The sequence below is a fragment of the Rhinopithecus roxellana genome, chromosome 12 (assembly GCF_007565055.1).
Source record: "Rhinopithecus roxellana isolate Shanxi Qingling chromosome 12, ASM756505v1, whole genome shotgun sequence".
Taxonomy (NCBI): Eukaryota; Metazoa; Chordata; class Mammalia; order Primates; family Cercopithecidae; genus Rhinopithecus; species Rhinopithecus roxellana.
The window spans coordinates 133,067,119-133,086,742 of record NC_044560.1 but is presented as its reverse complement, the minus strand read 5'-3'; the positions used below and the strand labels follow the sequence as shown (position 1 = coordinate 133,086,742).

The 19,624-nt window shown below is 51.5% G+C and overlaps 2 protein-coding genes across 2 annotated transcripts; both read right to left on the bottom strand.

Moving 5' to 3' along the window:
- Nucleotides 1–10,250: 10,250 nt before the first annotated feature.
- On the bottom strand, nt 10,251–11,781 carry LOC104676158 (interferon lambda-3). The gene is made up of 6 exons (XM_030913047.1): nt 11,717–11,781; nt 11,437–11,618; nt 11,066–11,143; nt 10,657–10,806; nt 10,468–10,551; nt 10,251–10,374 (listed from the first exon to the last, which is right to left on the bottom strand). Exons 1-6 carry the CDS (start codon nt 11,724–11,726, stop codon nt 10,276–10,278), a joined length of 603 nt encoding a protein of 200 aa, XP_030768907.1. The 5' UTR covers nt 11,727–11,781; the 3' UTR covers nt 10,251–10,275.
- A 1,549-nt stretch (nt 11,782–13,330) lies between these two features.
- On the bottom strand, nt 13,331–15,892 carry LOC104676159 (interferon lambda-4). The gene is made up of 5 exons (XM_010380922.2): nt 15,470–15,892; nt 14,966–15,037; nt 14,724–14,867; nt 14,405–14,479; nt 13,331–14,251 (listed from the first exon to the last, which is right to left on the bottom strand). Exons 1-5 carry the CDS (start codon nt 15,617–15,619, stop codon nt 14,153–14,155), a joined length of 540 nt encoding a protein of 179 aa, XP_010379224.2. The 5' UTR covers nt 15,620–15,892; the 3' UTR covers nt 13,331–14,152.
- Nucleotides 15,893–19,624: the final 3,732 nt, after the last annotated feature.

Here is a 19,624-nt window from a genome sequence, read left to right as displayed (position 1 = left end):
TCAAGACCAGCCTGGGCAATGTAAAAGTGTAAAATGATGTAAAAAAAATGTAAATGTAAAAAATAAATAGTAGGCCAGGCACGGTGACTCACGCCTGTAATCCCAGCATTTTGGGAGGCCGAGATGGGCAGATCACAAGGTCAGGAGTTCAAGACCAGCCCAGCCAACATGGCAAAGCCCTGTCTTCTCCACCAAAATCATAAAAATCAGCCTGGTATGGTGGTGGGAGCCCGCAATCCCAGCTACTCAGGAGGCTGAGACAGGAAAATTGCTTGAACCTGGGAGGTGGAGGTTGCAGTGAGCCAAGATCATGCCATTGCATTCCAGCCTGGGCAACAGAGTGAGATTCTGTCTCCAAAAAAAAAAAAAAAAAAAAGTAATAAAAAGACTTTTTAAAAATAAGATAAGTCATACGCTCACACGTGCAGATCCTCGGTCCATGATGATGCCATTTTCCTGCTGCTCTGACCCAGCCATAGCCTCCCTCTAGACATCTTATTAGTTGACCTAATGACTGCTCGTGATGTTTAAGTCATTTGCAATTAAATATTCCACAACTTGTAACTGAAAGCATCCTTAGTGATTTTTTCACTCTTCATTCATTCTTTCATATTACTCTCTCCCTTCCTCTTTTTCTCTCCCTTTTTCTTTTTCTTTTTCTTTTCTTTTCTTTTCTTTTTTTTTTAAAGAAGGGGTCAGCTGGATGCGGTGACTCACGCCTGTAATTCTAGCACTTTAGGAGGCCAAGGTGGGTGGATCACTTGAGGCCGGGAGTTCGAGACCAGCCTGGGCAACATAGTGAAACCCCATCTCTACCAAAAACACAAAAATTAGCCAGCATGGTGGCACACACCTGTAGTCCCAGCAACTTGGGAGGCTGAGGCAGGAGAATCGCTTGAACCCAGGAGGTGGAGTTTGCAGTGAGCTGAGATGGCACCACTGCACTCCAGCCTGGGGGACAGAGTGAGACCCTATCTCAAAAAAAATAAAAATAAAAATAAAAATGACAAAAAGACAGGGTCTCACTCTGTCCCCCAGGCTGGAGCGCAGTAGTGGGATCATGCTCACTGCAGCCTTGACCTCCCTGGCTCAAGAGATCCCCCTGCCTCAGCCTCCTGAGTTGCTGGGACTACAAGTGCATGCCACAATGCCAGGCTAAATTTTTTTATTCTTTATTTTTTGTAGAGATGGGAGTCTTGCTATGTTGCTCGGGCTGTTCTCAAACTCCTGTGCTCAAGCAATCCTCCCAGGACGGCCTCTGAAAGTGCTGGGATTATAGGCATAAGCCATCATGCACAGCTTTCTCCCTCCTTCTCTCTCTCTCACACACACAAACACACACAGCTACAGTCACATATGCAGACAGGTGACATTCAGTCATTAATGAAGTCACGTATACAAGCAAGGTCAACGTCACAGACAAATTGTTTTTCTCATTGTTTGTTGTCACAAATTATATAAAAAGCGCAAGAACCAACATTTTTGGCGGGCTTCACAAACAAATAGGGATCTGGAGGTGGTGATCTAGGCAAGGTAGTTGGTGCATAAATACCTAAGGTAATGGATGGTGCCATGGTTTGAATATTCATCTCCTCCAAAGCTCATGTGGGAACCAAATCCCCAGTTGACAGAATTGAGAAGTGGAGCCTCTAAGAGGTGATTGGATTGTGGATTAGTGGACTAAGGGATTAATGGGTTGATGTGTTACTATGAGGGTGGGACTGGTGGCTCTATTTTTTTATTTATTTGACGGGGTCTCGCTCTGTCACCCAGGCTAGAGCACAGTGGCATGATCTTGACTCGCTGCCACCTCCACCTCCATGGTTCAAGCGATTCTCCTGCCTCAGCCTCCTGAGTAGCTGGGATTACAGACTCGAGCCCCCACGCTCAGCTAATTTGTTTGTATTTTCAGTAGAGACAGGATTTCACTCTGTTGGCCAAGCTGGTCTCAAACTCCTGACCTGAAAGGATCCACCCACCTCAGCCTCCCAAAATGCTGGAATTACAGGTATGAGCCAACTGGTGGCTTTATAAGAAGAGGAAGACAGACCTGAGTTGGCATGCTCGGTGTCCTCGCCCTGTGATGCTTTGCACCACCTCGGGACCCTGTAGAGTCCCCACCAGCAAGAAGGTCCTCAGCAGATGAGGCCCCTCAACTGTGGACTTCTCAGCCTCCAGAACTGTAAGGAATAAATTCCTTTTCTTTATCAATTATCCAGTTTCAGGTATTCTGTTGTAAGCAATAGAAAACAGACTGAATAGCCGGGCGAGGTGGCGGGCGCCTGTAGTCCCAGCTACTCGGGAGGCTGAGGCAGGAGAACGGCATAAACCTGGGAGGCGGAGCTTGCAGTGAGCTGAGATCTGGCCACTGCACTCCAGCCTGGGCGGCAGAGCAAGACTCCGTCTCACAAAAAAAAAAAAAAAAAAAGAAAACAGACTGAAACAGACAGGTGGCAGGTGGGTCTCAGGGGCAGACACACGGGTCTCCACTGACCACACATTTCAAGTCCCAAATAGAGAGGCAGAAAAGGCCAGCTGCAGTGGCTCCTGCCTGTAATTCCAGCGATGTGGGAGGGCAAGGAGGAAAGATTGTTTGAGCCTAGGAATTCCAGGCTGCAGTGAGCTGGGACCACACCAGAGCACTCCAGCCTGGGTGACAGTGTGAGATCCTGTCTCTCTAAAAAAAAAAAAAAAAAAAAAAAGGAGCAGGGAAGGGGAAGGTTCAAGATGGCAGAGGCACAAGCAGCCCCAGAGCACCTGTTGGGGAGACACTAATTCGTGCACCTGCCATTCTCCCCCAGGACCCAAATGACCCAGTCCCCCTCCCGGGTCTCTCATCTTCCTCGGGGCTTCCTGGAGCCGGTGCAGCCAGTGGTGGGGGCGGCCCCGGGGCCTGGGCTCTGCCGTCGGCTGAGGCTGGATCTGTGGGCAGAGGAGAGCCGTGTGTGAGGCGGGGCCTGGGCCACCACAGGGGAAGGACACTGCTCAGAGCCCACAGACCTGGGTGTCCAGGCCCCGAGGACTCACACAGGCCCGGAGCTGGGAGAGGATGTGGTGCAGGGTGTGAAGGGGCTGGTCCAAGACATCCACCAGGGCCGAGTCAGCATCTGTGGCAGCCTCCAGAACCTTCAGCGTCAGGGCCAGCTCAGCCTCCAAAGCCACGGGGCGCTCCCTCACCTGAGGAGAGGTGAGAAAGAACAGGTGAGGGGGCAGGTGAAGGGAACAGGTGGGGAAGGAGGATAGAGAGGAACAAGTGAAGGTGACAGGCACAGGGGAGAGGGCACAGCCAGTATGGTCAGGTGGGAGCAGAGGGAAGGGGGAGCAGGTGTGGGGAGAGGAGTGAGAGAGACCAGGGAGAAGGAGAAGGTGAAGGGGCCACTACAGAGCCAGGTGAGCGGGGTCGGGAGGGCAGGCGTGGGCCTGACTCCCCCTCTCACCTGCAGCTGCCTCAGGTCCCAGGTCTTGGGGAAGAGGCGGGAGCGGCACCTGCAGTCCTTCAGCAGAAGAGACTCTTCCTGGACAGCAAAGGCACAGGTTAGCCCCAGCAGGAGGGTTGGAGGTTAGACCACTCTGGTGGGCTTGGAGGATGGCTGACAACAGGATGGGGAGGTTAACTGCTGGGACGATGGTAGAGGACCCTCTTCTACAGGAAAACATGAGTCAATCCCTGCAGTAGGAGCATGAGATAGCCCACTGCAGGGAGGGTGGAGGCTAGTCCAGTGAAGGAAGCTGGAGGTCTTCGTTCAACAAAGTCAGCATGGTGACCCATAGAGGGTGATGGAGGCTAGCCCATGGCAAGAGGGGCAGGAGGAGACTCACATAGGCCTTGTTCTGTCTATTAAAGCCTGAGCTGCATGGACTTCGCGTCTGGTTCCTGCGTCTTTTTCACCAGGGGGATGCAGTGTCCTGGGCTCCACAGCTTTGGGGCTCTCATTAAGTCTTAATTCAAAGTCTCTGGCTTTGGACTCTTCCTCTGGATCTCCACCTGCTGCTCTGGGTTCGGCTGTTTCTGATTTCCAGCTCCATCTGGAATATCACTCCCGCCTGAGCTCCAGGTCACACTGTTTAGCTGGGACAGAGGCCAGTCCCACGGGTGCAGAGCAGCCTGAGGTACCGGAGGGGGCGGGGTCGGGGGAGGCCCAGGCTGGAGAAGTCCAGAGCAGGGCGGGGCCAGGTGACGCAACTGCCCCCGGGGAAAGAGAAAGTGACACGAGCCCTCGCCGGGCGACTTCCTGAACCGCACGTGCCTGTGGCTGTAGCAGCTTCGGTTCAGGAGGAGGATCCACAGGTGCCCCCAGGGCAGGAGTAGGGTTTGAGGGGGCGGGTGGGGGCTTATGTGTCTGCAGACTGCTCAGCTGTGGAGGGGGGTGGCTGAGGGGAACCCAGGAAGTATTTCCATGAGGGGTGCAAGGGGGGACTCTATAAGGAGGCTGCTTAGGAGAGGGGAGACCACCCAGGGAAAGGGACACTGTAGGGATGGGAGGACGGAATCAGTGAGGCCAAGACCACAGAGTATAAAGAAAAGGACAGGCCACTTTGGTACGCCAAGGCGGGAGGATCTCTTGAAGTCAGGAGTTCGAGACCAGCCTGGGTAACATAGCAAGATCCCCGTCACTACAAAAAAAAATTTTTTTTCAACTAGCCAGGCATGGTGGTGCACCCCTATAGTCCCAGCTACTCAGGAAGCTGAGGCAGGAGGATCACTTGAGCCCAGGAGTTCAAGGTTGCAGTGAGCCATGATTGCACCACTGCACTACAGTCTAGGTGACAGAGCTAGACCTCGTCTCAAGGAAAAAAAGAAAAAAAAAAAGGAGATCCCTCCCTGCACTCCCAACTCTACCCAACCTGCCATCAGTGGGGTGGGTGGGGGGCAGGAACAGGGGAGTGCCAGTGTCTACTCAGGAATTCAGGTACAGCTGAGGGCTTCAAAGGAAGCAGGTTGATTGTAACCGACCAATTCCTTTATTCATTCATTGAATCTGTCATTGATTCAAAAAGTATTTATTGAGCAGGAACCATAGACCAACACTGTCCTGTGCACTGAGGGCCCAGCAGATAGCAAAATACACAAAATTCCCTATCCCTCGAGGAGCCGACATACCCGCGTCTCTCCAAGGACCACAGCCCCCCAGTGCCCGCTCAGCACTTCTGTGGCTTTGGTGGCAGAGCCTGCGGCTCCCTGTCACTCTCCCAGCTGGCTGAAGGCACAGACCCTCAGCTTCCACAACCCACAACTCCCAGAGGGGATAATAAGTTAAAATAAGTTAAATATGTACAAAATAAGTTAAATAAGTTAAATACGTACAATGTCACTGCAAGAAGTGCTTTCGAGAAAAATTATGCATCAGATGGAGTCGGCTGAACACAGAAGTTGCCTGCTCTAAGGCAGTCAGAGAAGGGGACATCTAGTTTAAAACCTATAGGAGGAGGGAGGGATCAGCATTTTAGACAACGGGAACAATCAGTGCAAAGTGAGAACAACAACAAGCTTCTCTCACGGATGCCACCCTGTCCCGGAGGCTTTCCACATGCAAGAGCAGTGAATTCTCCCAACACCTCTGAGGAAGGCACCGTGCTTTCTTCTACCTTGAAAATGAAGGAGCGGCTGGGCGTGGTGGCTCACGCCTGTAATCCCAGCACTTTGGGAGGCCGAGGCAGGCGGATCACAAGGTCAGGAGTTCGAGACCAGCCTGGCCAATATGGTGAAACCCTGTCTCTACTAACCCCGAGTAGCTGAAAATCATGTGTATTCCTGGGCCTGTGGATTTGGAAGGACAGGGAAAACCATGTGTATTTTCATTTGGAAGGGCAGGGAAAACCATGTGTATTTTCTTTCTTTTTTTTTTTTTTTGAGACGGAGTCTCGCTCTGTCACCCAGGCTGGAGTGCTGTGGCCGGATCTTAGCTCACTGCAAGCTCCGCCTGCCGGGTTCACGCCATTCTCCTGCCTCAGCCTCCCGGGTAGCTGGGACTACAGGTGCCGCCACCTCGCCCGGCTAGTTTTTTGTATTTTTTAGCAGAGACGGGGTTTCACTGTGTTAGCCAGGATGGTCTCGATCTCCTGACCTCGTGATCCGCCCGTCTCGGCCTCCCAAAGTGCTGGGATTACAGGCTTGAGCCACCGCGCCCGGCCTCCATGTGTATTTTCATAGAGGCATCTGCCACCACGCCCAGCTAATTTTTGTATTTTTAGTAGAGATGTATTTTCCTGTAGGCAAACACAGACCCCTGGCATGGACGCGGGTCACTTTCTCTTTCCCTGGGGGCAGCTGCGTCACCTGGCCCTGCCCTGCTCTGGACTTCAATTTACCATGTTGGCCACGCTGGTCTCAAACTCCTGACCTCAGGTGACTCTCCCACCTCAGCCTCACAAAGTGCCGGGATTACAGGCGTGAGCTACCGTGCTGACCAGAGGTATTGAGTTCCTTGAAGATACTTTTCTGAGTCCTTGGTCACCTGACTTCTGCCCATCCAGGAAGTCCCTTGAGGAAACCTGGGGCTGACCTTGCCATGTGCATGTGTGCTCCGAAACCCTCTTGCCCGTCCATCCTCAGCCTTATTAGACATGGAGACTAGTATTGGCACCAAACCCAAGACTACATTCTCTAGCATCCTGCGAGCTAGGGGTAACCACGTGACTAACCCCTCACCAGGATCTAGGCCTTAAAACGCAGGGTGAGTGGTCCCTGCTCTGTGTCCTATTGTCACCACTGAAAAACCGGACATGTCTGAGAGCCGAATCCTGCTGCGCAGGTGAGAACGACCTCCAGGGCAGGTCTTCTAACCTGTCAGAAGAATTCCTGGGCCTGTGGATTTGGAAGGGCAGAAAAATCATGTGTATTCTCACTAACCTCTGTCTGAAATTTGGTATTTCCTGAATGTATTAGTTTCTTACACCTGCTGTAAAAAATGACCCCGAACTCAGTGGTGTAAAACAACTCACACTTTCCAGGGATGGATAAATGGATGCACAAAATATAGTCTACACATATAATGCATTATGATTCAGCCTTCAAAAGGAAGAAAATTCTGGCCGGGTGCAGTGGCTCCCACCCATAATTCCAGCACTTTGCGAAGCTGGAGCAGTTGGATTGCTTGAATCCGGGAGTTCCAGATCAGTCTGGGCAGCATACTGAGGCCTCGTCTCTATAAAAAGTTAAAAAATTAGCCAGACATGGTGGTACGCACTTGTAGTGCCGGCTACTCAGGAGGCTGAGGCAACAGGATCACTTGAGCCAAGGAATTTGAGGGCAGTGAGCCGACTGCACGACAATACCCTGGCCTGGGGGCAGAGCAAGACCCTGTCTCTAAACTTAAAGACAGAGAGATTGAGTCCGGGCGCGGTGGCTGAAGCCTGTAATCCCAGCACTTTGGGAGGCCAAGGCCAGCGGATCACCTGAGGTCAGGAGTTCGAGACCAGCCTGGCTAACATGGTGAAACCCTGTTTCTACTAAAAATACAAAAAATTAGCTGGGCGTGATGGTGGGCGCCTGTAATCCCAGGTACTTGGGAGGCTGAGGCAGGAGAATCACTTGAACCCAGGAGGTGGAGGTTGCAGTGAGTAGAGATCGCACCACTACACTCCAGCTTGGGCAACAAGAGAAAAACTCTGTCTCAAAAAAAAAAAAAAGAGAGACAGAGTGAGAGGAAGGAAGGAAGTTTGAAGACATTATGTCAGTGAAATAAGCCAGTCTCAAAAGAACAAATGCTGTATGATTCCCCCTACATGAGGTGCCAAGAGGAGTCAAATTCATAGAAACAGACGTGTCTAAATATTTGCCAGGGTAGCGGGAGGGGTTAATAGAGAGTTGTTTTTTAATGGGTGTAGAGATTCAGTTTTGTAAGATGAAGAGAGTTCTGGAGATTGTTTGCAGAACAATATAGCAAACACTACTAGGGCCAGGTGAGGTGGCTCACACCTGTAATCCTAGCACTTTGGGAGGCCAAGGTGGGGACAGATCACTTGAGGTCAGGAGTTTGAGACCAACCTGGCCAACATGGCAAAACCCCATCTCTACTAAAAATACAATAATTAGCCAGGCGTCTGGCTGGCTAATGGCATGCACCTATAATCTCAGCTACTCAGGAGGCTGAGGTGGGAGGATCACTTGAGCCCAGGAGGTCGAGGCTGCAAAGAGCTATGATCATGCCAGTGCCCTCCAGCCTGGGTGACAGGGCAAGATCCTGTCTCAAAAAAATAAAAATAAAAATAGAATAAATAAATAATAAAATTACACTACTGAACAATGTTTTTTAAAAGGGATAAGATGGCACATTTTATGTGTTTCCCACAATTTAAAAAAATATTTAAATTACCTGAACAAAAAGAACAAAACAAAACACAGGCACATTTCTATTCCTACAGTTCTGATGGTCAAGGTGAGAGCAGGGCTGGTTCCTTCTGGAAGCTGCAGGGGAGATCTCTTTCCTTGCCTTTCTCAACTTCTGGGGGTGTTCGGCATCCCTTGACCCCGGTTCCCTTCCTGACATCTCTCCAACCTCCTGCTTCTGTGGTCACATCTCCTGCTAATGATGCGGACCCCCTGGCTCCTTCTTAGAAGGACTTTTGTGACAATACTGGGTCCAGGTGGTCAACCCAGGATAACATCCCCATCCAAAACTCTTCACTTACATCTGCAGAGTCCCTCGTGCCATGGAAACATAACATATTCCCAGGTCCAGGGATCAGGAACACTCTGGGGACAGGCTTCCGTCTAGCACAAATCCATTACAAATGCAGGCAACACACCACAACAGTGTTAGCAGAACTTGTGACTTTGTCACCAAAAGAAATCACAGACATTTCCTATCACGTTATCTTCCAGCAGGCACCTTGAAATATCATTTATGCTCATCTCTGCTTCCAAGTCACAGTGGTTATTAAAGCTGCCACGGGTGATTTTTTACTTAATGCATTAATGAAGAAGCACATGAATTGCCATGTCACAGTGTGAAAAAATATTTTGATCACTGTATTACAATCAGAGTTGGATTCCTTTGTCCTGCGCATGTTCTTTCATTCTGAGAAGGGTCCGTAGGCTTTTCAAGGCTGCCGTGAGGTCCGGTGGGTGAAGATGGTGAAGGAGCCCTGCCCCGGGGACTGTGGAGCACAGAACTGCCAGGAACCAGGGCCCCTGGATGACTGGGTGGGGCCATCCTACCAGGAGGAGCGCTCACCTTGGGAGGAGGAGCTGGTGGAGAATGACACTCTGTGGTTTGTAATCCACGGTCACTGTATTTGGGGGACTCTTTGTTCCAGCAGCTCAGCCAACTCTACTCAGCAGGGATCCCTGATCCAAGTTGTCCTCCTCATTTGTGGGGGCCGATCCAGGGTTAGTGAGACCTCACGTTTGCTTATACGATTCAGGGGCTTCTTGGAAAGAGAATGGGCTGGACCCAGTGGCTCAAGCCTGTAATTCCAGTTCCAGGAGGGGCTGGGGTGGGTGGAGGATGGTGCTGAAGAGAGAGAATCACTTGAGCCCAGGAGTTTGAGGCTGCAGTGAGATGTGATCACACAAGAGACAGGATCTTGCTATGTTGCTCAGGCTGGTCATGAACTCCTGACCTCAAGCAATCCTCCCATCTCAACTTCTGCAAGTAGCTGGGATTATGGGCTTGCACCACCATGCCCAGCCAATTCTTTAATTTTTTGCACAGACAGTATCTTGCTATGTTGCCCAGGCTGGTTTGGGCTCAAGTAATCCTTCTACCTTAGCCACCCAAAGTGCTGCGATTACAGGCTTGAGCAACCGCATCCAGGCTCTAAATTAATTTTAAAGATGCTTCATTCCACCCAATACATCCAAAGTGCTATCATTTCAACATCTAATGAATATACAAATTATAATTAAGCTGTTTTACATTTTTTTCTCACAGTAAATCTTCAAATTCTGGGGTATGTTTTACACTCACTGACAAAATGAGGTTGCACCACTTGCATTCCAGGTACTCGATAGTGACATGGGGCCTGGGGACCCCAGTGGACAGCACAGCCTCAACGAACCTGCTGTTCTAGACGCTACTTTTAGGGTAATTTCTTATGGCAGCAACGCAAAGGAAATACACACCAATACACACACACACCGTCCCATGTCATGGGTGTCTTTTCCTCATTGTTTACTTCAACAAAGGTTATAAAATGTAGAAAAATAAACATTTTCCTGGAGGTGAGTTGGGTTTACACACACAAATACATAAATAGCGATTGGGTGGCAATAAATTAAGACAAGTGGTTAATTGATAAATAAAATTTCAGCTTGCATGACTGGTGGGAGAGTCAAACACACAGGTCCCCGCTGGCCACACATTTCAGGTCCCGCGTGAGGAGGCGGAAGAGGTTGAAGGTGACAGAGGCCTCGAGGCAGCCAGGGGACTCCTGTAGGGAGGAGGGGATGGGTCAGGGGCTGTCCAGGGTCTGGGCTCCTAGTGGCTCCCCAGACCCCAGTCCCTCTCTTCCCGGGTCACTCACCTTTTCTGGGGCCTCCTGGAGCCGGTGCAGCCAGTGGTGGAGGCGGCCCCGGGGCCTGGGCCCTGCCGTCGGCTGAGGCTGGATCTGTGGGCAGAGGAGAGCCGTGTGTGAGGCGGGGCCTGGGCCACCACAGGGGAAGGACGCTGCTCAGAGCCCACAGACCTGGGTGCCTGGACCCCGAGGACTCACACAGGCCCGGAGCTGGGAGAGGATGTGGTGCAGGGTGTGAAGGGGCTGGTCCAAGACATCCACCAGGGCCGAGTCAGCATCAGCGGCGGCCTCCAGAACCTTCAGCGTCAGGGCCAGCTCAGCCTCCAAAGCCACGGGGCGCTCCCTCACCTGAGGAGAGGTGAGAAAGAACAGGTGAGGGGGCAGGTGAAGGGAACAGGTAGGGGAGGAGGATAGAGAGGAACAAGTGAAGGTGACAGGCACAGGGGAGAGGGCACAGCCAGTATGGTCAGGTGGGAGCAGAGGGAAGGGGGGCAGGTGTGGGGAGAGGAGCGAGAGAGACCAGGGAGAAGGAGAAGGTGAAGGGGCCACTACAGAGCCAGGTGAACGGGGTCGGGAGGGCAGGCATGGGCCTGACTCCCCCTCTCACCTGCAGCTGCCTCAGGTCCCAGGTCCTGGGGAAGAGGCGGGAGCGGCACCTGCAGTCCTTCAGCAGAAGAGACTCTTCCTAGACAGGAAGGGCACAGGTTAGCCCCAGCAGGAGGGTTGGAGGTTAGACCACTCTGGTGGGATTGGAAGATGGCTGACAACAGGATAGGGGAGGTTAACTGCTAGGAGGATGGTAGAGGACCCTCTTCTACGGGAAAACATGAGTCAATCCCTGCAGTAGGAGCATGAGATAGCCCACTGCAGGGAGGGTGGAGGCTAGCCCAGTGAAGGAAGCTGGGAGTAGGAAAGCGTGGTGACCCTTGGAGTGGGGGTAGAGGCTAGCCCATGGCAAGAGGGCAGGGGGAGACTCACTAAGGCATCTTTGGCCCTCTTAAAGGCCTGCAGCTCCTGTGGAGACAGGGACTTGAACTGGGCTATGTGGCAGCCCCTTGCATCCGGGAGAGCCCCGCGGAGCCTGGCGACAGGAACCGCTCCAGTCACGGTCAGCACTGCGGCCATCAGCACCAGCACTGGCATGCAGCCCCCGGCCATGTCTGTGTCACAGAGAGAAAGGGAGTTGAGGGGATGGAGAGGCTGCCCCCTGAGGGCAGGGGCTGCAGGAGCTGAGCACGGACAGAGATGTGGGACTCACCTAGTTTCATTCCTGATCTCTGGTCTTTGTCAGCAGAGGAAACACTCTGAGGCTGTCACCCGGGGTCCGTTTGGGTCTTGTTTGGAGTCTCTGTTCTTTTCCGTCCGCTCTTCTGGATCTCAGACTGTGTCCTGGCCTCGACTCTTTCTGTCAGTTTTGAGCTCTGTTTGAGATATAACTCCTGCCTGAGCTCCATGGGGCGGCTTTTATCCCTGACAGAAGGGCAGTCCCAGCTGATGTGGGAAAAGTGAAAACACAACCTCAGGTAAGACACCGGCCACCAGGGGAGCCCCAGGCTGGGAAAGCCCAGAGCAGGGCAGGGCCAGTGAGCCAGGTGAGCAGCTGTAGGGAAAGGGAAACTGATGGAGTCCCAGGGATTACCTACAGGAAGGGGTGTTCCCGAGAGGTCCCACCTGCTCTGCTTTTGTTGTTGTTGTTGTTTAAGATAGGGTCTCACTCTGTCACTGGAGTGCAATGGCATGATCATAGCTCACTGCAGCCTCAAACTCCTGGGCTCAAGCAATCCTCCTCATCCAGCCTATTAAAGTGCTCAGATTGCAGGCCTGAGCCACCACTCCTGGCGTTGTGTGTGTGTGTATGTGTGTGTGTGTGTATGTATATATGTATATATACACACACATATATATATGTATATATACACACACATATATATGTGTATATATACATATACACACACATATACATGTGTATATATACACACACATATATGTGTATATATACGTATACACACACACATACATGTGTATATATACGTATACACACACATATACATGTGTATATATACACACATATATATGTGTATATATACGTATATATACACATATATACGTATATATATACACATATATATACCTATATATACACATATATATACGTGTATATATACACACACATATATACGTATATATATACACACATATACATATATATATACAAATATATATATATATTTTTTAAACAGGATGTTATTTGATCACCCAGGCTGGAGTGTAGTGCAAACTCTTGGCTAACTGCAACCTCCGCCTCCTGGGTTCAAGCGATTCTCCTGCCTCAGCCTCCCAAGTAGCTGAGATTACAGATTTGTGCCAACATTCCCAGCTAATTTTTATATGTTTAGTAGAGATGGCGTTTCACCATGTTGGCAAGGCTGGTCTCGAATTCCTGATGTCAAGTGATCTCTCTGTCTATGCCTCCCAAATTGCTGGGATTTCAAGGGTAAGCCACCACACCCAGAGGCCAATATTTCTTAATTGCCAGGCAAGGAAGGACTCAGGAATACGAGGCTCTGCTCAAGAATTGAGGTGTGATGGAGGACTTGAAGGACACCACATGGGTGCTGTTTTTCTTAGGGATGTTCAGGCAGTGATCAAGAGCATGGGTCTTAGAGCTGAAGGGTCTGGGGTTCAAACCTGGTTCTGACCCTCACTAGTCATGTGACCTTGGCAAGGAGGGGTGCTTTCAGCAACACAGAGTGCTAATGCACAGATTTGGAGAAAAAAATTAGCAGCACAATTGTTTTTCTATTTATGTGAGGGATTATTTAATGGAATCCACTCATTAAGGCCATACCAGTACTTGAGCTGGAAAGTTTAAAACGTGATCTCAATGTACACTACTCCTCCACAAGGCAAGTATACTAACCCATCCTACAGGTGAGGAAATATAGGCTCAGAAAAGTAATTTGCCCTGAATTACACCGTAATTAACTGGCAGGGTCAGAACTGAAACTCAGGCCACCTGAGTCCCTGGCTCAGCCTCTTTTTTTGCAGTAAGGCGCACCTCACAGTCATCATACGGAAAACAACCAATGCAATCAAAACGCTCTTTAATAACTGGCAGTAAATTTAAACCAGGAGACAGAAAAGCAAATACACAGGAATTTCACAAATACAAACAACACACATTATGGAATCCAAAGAACCACAGTCAGTTAAGGACTCTTGGGCCTTTCACTACCAAATCCCTCATGGGTTGGTGTCCCTTAGATGCCTGATCCAAGAGTCACGGATTCACAGAATCTCAAAGATGGCTGTGGGGCTACAAATCCGGGGTTAGGACCTGGTGTTGGCGGTGTCCTGGTAACCACACAAGGAGGAACTGGTCCCTGTTGCCTGGGGTCAGCGACAGTTTCCAGACCTCAAGTCTCTTTCAGTCATAGCAACCCTTGGAGGGTCTTACAATATACTCCGAGGAAATATCGCTGCTTCCTGGAGAACTGCACTCTCTTCCCTGTAGAAGGACCCACTCATCTTGTATCTGAGACAGTGGACCCAAGTCAGGCCCAAAGCTGCAAAGAAGTTCTCGTGCCTCAGCACCCATTGGCTGAGAGCCTTGTCTGGTCACTCCAATGGGCGACAGGAGCCGCTTCCGGCAGCCAATGGCGTGGAGGTTTCGGTGGTGCCGGAGGGTGTGGGGTCAGAGGCAAGGCCCAGAGTGCGCAGCCAGTCGGAGCTCCCACGTGAGCAGGCGCAGGAGGTTGAAGACCACGCTGACTTCGCGACACCGAGGTGAGTCCTGGAGCCCGGGAGGGAGCGCAGCGGGGCTAAGCCAGGCTCTTCCCTCCCGAGAAGCCCCTACCAGTCACGCTGCTCCCAGCCTCAGTCCCGTCCTTGTCAGCCTCGCCCGGTCCTCCCTGCAGGCTAACCCTGTATTGCCTGCTGCACTCACAGCTCTCCGCGGTTTGTGACGCCTCCTCGGGGCCCCGGGGACCTTCCTGGAGGAGCCTCGCCGTGCCAGCTCGAGCTGGAGGTGGGACATGAGGCAAATGGAAAAGGCGAAGGACGAAGCCCCTCTCTGCATCTGCCCGTGACCCTCCCAGCCGCAGACCCGAGCCCGGATTTGAGGACACCCAGAGGACCCAAATCGGCTCTGGATCGGTTTTTCCGCTAAGCGGGACAGATTCGCAAAGCGCTGGGGCACGCTGTGGGCCTGAGGATGTAGAGAAGCTGGCGAGGGCGAGGGGCGGCGGGGCGCGGCCGTCACTCACGCAGGCCGCCACGTCCCTCCCTGCGGCCGCCAGCCGCTCCAGGATCGGGCCGGCGCCGGGGAGCAGCTCCGGGCGGTGCAGGCCGCTGAGCACGGCCTGGGCGTCCGCGATGCCCCGGGCCACGTGGCGGAGCCGAGCGCAGGACTGCGGGGACCAGAGGGCGTTAGAGGGGGCCGCGCCCGGGCCATGCATTTCCCGCCCGCTCCCGGGCCATGCCTTTCCCGCCCGCTCCCGGGCCTCACCGACGGCTGCGGAGGATCCCTCCTGGGGCGGAAGGAGCAGTTGCGCGGCTCCCAGCTCAGCGCCTCTTCCTCCTGCGGGATAAGCGGTGCTTATCACGTATGCTGGGCCCCCTCGCCAGGGCCCCTAACCTCTGCACAGTCTGGGATTCCTGGACGTGGATGGGTACTGGCAGCGTACGGTTGTGCCTGTCGTATACTGAACCAGGGAGCTCCCCGAAGGCGTGAACCCGGGTTGAATTGCACCCCGCGCTCCTCCAGCAAAGCCCTGCGCCCTGACCGGGAGCCGAGTCCGCCCAGCAGGGCGCCCTTCTGTGACTGACCCTGAGCCTGCGTTCGCGCTGACGACGGGGACTGCGGGGGTCTCGTGGTGGGAATTGCGGGTGCTGACATACGAGAGGCGCCTGCTGGGCGCTAGGACGCACGACCCCTGGGGACAGGGACGGGTGTATGGGAACCCGGTTGGGCCAGAGTCCCAGGTGGGGCAGGGGCTGGGCGGTGACTTACGTAGCGGTCCCTCAGCGCCTTGGCTGCCGCCAGCGTCCGGGGCTCCAGCGAGCGGTAGTGTGAGAGCAGGCAGCGCCGGGGGGCCGCTGTGACCACCGTGCACAGGACCCACAGCCCGGCGGCCACCGCGGCCCGGACACTCGGCCGCATCTCTGCTTCTGCAGCAGGCGAGAGACGTCAGGGAAGCCAAAGAGAGGGTCCCGTGCGTCCAGACCCCCGCCTTGGGTTAGGCTCGCAGGGGAGACGATGCTCAGCCTGAAGGCGCAGCACACACAGTGGGAGAGAGCGGGAGCCGGCCCCCTCCTCGCCGTGGCCTCTACCCTCACTCCTCTCTGCAGTGCACCCTCTGTGCCTCGTGCTGCAGCAGGTGCTGCCGTCCACTGTCCCCTGGGAGGTGTCCAGAGCAGTCTCCACTTGGGCAACAGTGCCTCGATGGTCCATGCTGGCTTTTATGTGCAGAGCTGAGAATGGGGTTTGCAGCCGGGCTTTCCTGTCCAGGGCAAGCTTTCCCAACATCAGAGCTGGCCCCAGGCCTCTGGGATCCCAGTCGGGTGTGAGGACTTCAACCCAAGGTTGGCCTGTGCCCGGGATGGCTGCCCTCCAACACTCGGTTTCCAAATTGTCTCTGTCCCTGTTTCTACTGTCTGTTTCCTCTTTCTTTGCTTCACCTTGGTTGTCCTCATCTTCGTTCTGCAATCACAACCAGCCCTTGTGTAGTGTTGACTATGCATCAGACCCTCTTCTGTGTAACTGACACAGACATATCATCTCATTTTTGTACCAGGGCAGCCCTGGAGGTGTAGCTGAGAAAGAGAACGCTTATTTTATTTATTTTATTTTAGAGACAGGGTCTGGCTTTGTTGCCCAGGCTGCAGTAGTGGTGCAGTCACAGCTCACTGCAGCCTCAACCTCCCAGGCTCGAGCAATCCTCCACCTCGTTCTCCAAAGTAGCTAGGACTACCGGTGGGCGCCACCACCATTTTTTGTAGAAACCTGGTTTCACCATGTTGCCCAGGCTGGTCTCTAACTCCTGAACTCAAGCCATCTGCCTGCCTCAGCCTCCCAAAATGCTTGGATTACACCTGGCCTGCAGGTGTAATCCTGGATTGCACCTGGCCTCATTATTTTCTTAAACCGTTTTTTTCTAGTCTCTTTATCTATAGGTGCATTGCTTAAAAGAACTGCAGATGGCCCAAAAGGCCACAGGATCTTCAGGATGCTTCCTTTGCTTATTACTGGAGGAAGATAAGGCTGAGGCAAAACAAGTGCAAACCAGACACAGTGACCCATGGTTACCTTTAGATCATTAGTATATAATTATCATGCTAAACTCCCTACCCATGGAGGAAAATATGCTCACCATTTGCTGGACATACATCATATGAAGAGGCATGCTTATGATCCGACCTGCGTCTGGAGTTTCTCCCTGCACAAGCTTACATACCATCCCACCCCATAGCTAACTCCTTAAAATTTCCCAGCTCCCCACCGCTGGGCGATAAGGTGTGTGTTTGTTTGTTTGTTTGTTTGTTTGTTTGTTTTGAGATGGAGTTTCACTCTTGTTGCCCAAGCTGGAGTGCAGTGGCACAATCTCGGTTCACTGCAACCTCCACCTCCCGGGTTCAAGGGATTCTCCTGTCTCAGCCTCCTGAGTAGCTGGGATTACAGGCACGTGCCACCATGCCTTGTTAGTTTTTTGTAGTTTTAGCAGAGATGGGGTTTCACCATGTTGGCCAGGCTGGCCTCAAACTCCTGACTTCAGGTGATCTGCCCACCTTGACCTCCCAAAGTGATGTGAGTACAGGCATGAGCGCACCCAGCGATAAGGTGTCTTTAGAGCGAGAGTTCTCTCCTTCCCCATCCTAGCCAGGAATAAAATCTGTTTGCCTTTTTGTTTCCAATTGGGTGTTCTTTCTTTGCAACCAATGGAGAGCAAGGAAACAACTCCATTTACAGGTGACAGTTTCATTGTCAAAAATGACACAAAACTGGGCACAGTGGCTCAGGCCTGTAATCCCAGTACTTTGGGAGGCTGAGGAAGGAGGATTGCTTGAGCCCAGGAGTTTGAGACCGGCCTGAGCAACATAGTGAGACCCTGTCTCTAAAAAAGGGATTAAAAAATTCGCTGGGCATGGTGGTGTTACTGGAAAAGGGTCCCAATCCAGACCCCAACAGAGGGTTCTTAGATCTTGTGCAAGAAAGAATTTGGGGCGAGTCCACAGTGCAAAGCAAAAGCAAGTTTACTTTAAAAAGTAAAGTGGTGCCTGGGCGCAGTGGCTCACACCTGTAATCCCAGCACTTTGGGAGGTCGAGGCAGGTGAATCACTTGAGGTCAGGAGTTCAATACCAGCCTGACCAACATGGCAAAACCCTGTCTCTACTAGAAATTCAAGAAAATTAGCCGGGTGTGGTGGTGCACACCTGTAGTTCTAGCTACTCGGAAGGCTGAGGCAGGAGAATTGCTTGAACCCAGGAGGAGGAGGTTGCAGTGAGCCAAGATTGCAATGCTACTGCACTCCAGCCTGGGCAACAGAGCTAGGAAAAAAAAAGCATAGTGGTGAAGGAATAGTTACTCCATAGATAAAGCAGGGTGTTCCTGAAAATAAGAGGAATGGGCTCACCCTAGGTACAATGCTTGTTTATATATAGAATAACAAAAAATATCTTGGGGCGATGTGCTCTGCTGCAAGGGTTTGTGATAAAGGATTAAATATTTTAATTACCATATTTTGCAAGAACCGATATTACTATCTTTAAAGCAAAATGAGGAATGCTTCTGTTCTCAAGATAACGGGATTTCAGGACATTCCTGAGTCTAACGTTTAGTAAACGTTATCAATCTGTTCCCTTAACAGTAAACATCTAGAGGCTAGGAATGCCTGACTTCCTGGAAATGCAGCTCAGCAGGTCCCAGCCTCATTTTTCCTAGCCCTCACTCAAGATGGAGTCGCTCTGGTTCAAATGCCTCTGACAGTGGCACGCACCTGTAGTCCTAGCTACTCATGCAGCTGAGATGAAAGGATGTCTTGAGTCTGGGAGGTTGAGGCTGCAGTGAGCTGTGACTGTGCCACTGCACTCCAGCCTGGGCAACAGAGTGAGAGACTGTCTCAAAAAAAAAAAAAAAAAAAAAAAGACACAAGCCAGGCACGGTTGCTCATGCCTGTAATCCCAGCACTTTGGGAGGCCGAGGCGGGCAGATCACCTGAGGTCGGGAGTTCGAGACCAGCCTGACCAACATGGAGAAACCCCATCTCTATTAAAAATACAAAATTAGCCAGGCGTGATGGTGCATGCCTGTAATCCCAGCTACTCAGGAGGCTGAGGCAGGAGACTCACTTGAACCCGGGAGGCGGAGGTTGCAGTGAGCCGAGATCGTACCATCTCACTCCAGCCTGGGCAACAAGAGTGAAACGCCATCTCAAAAAATAAAAAAGACACAAAAGGGAGGTTCTATTACCTTATTTTACAGGTGGAAAACTGAGGCCCAGTAAAGTAAAGGAACTGTTCCAAGATACACAGCTAATAAATGGCAGAGGTGGGGCTTGAACCCACACACTGCCCAGTTTCAAAGCTTATTCTCTATGCCATAACTGCCCTTACTTATCTTTTTCAGCGTCTCCTCCTATGTCTTGCTTTCTGTCTCTTTCTCGCTCTATTCCTGTCTCTGGCTTTGTGTGACTCCATCTTTCTTATTCATTTTTTCCAACAAGTATCCTGACCCGGGTCTCTCTGTCTGTCTCAATCAATCTCTTTTTGTTAGTTTAAACATAAAATCTACTTCTTTTTCTGATAAAATTAGCCATGTATGTTCAGTGGATAAAGCTTGAAAAGTACCCAAAAGCATAAAAGAGAAAAAGCATCACCTATAACTGCACCATCCTCCTCTCATCCCTCATCCCACTTCTGGAACAATTTGTCCCAATACATAGGAATTTTCCATGTGTTTATTTGTGCATATGTTTTCTGACTACCAAAGTGACACTTGTTCCTTGTAAAAGATTCCATCAATACAAAACATACAACTTGGAGAGTTAAAGTAAGTCTTGTATTTCACCTCCTGGAGGTAAATATTTTTTAACAATTTGTCACTGTTCCTCCTTTTGTTTTCCTTTCTGTGAGCAATTTCACCCAAATTGGAACCATGCTGTATACAGT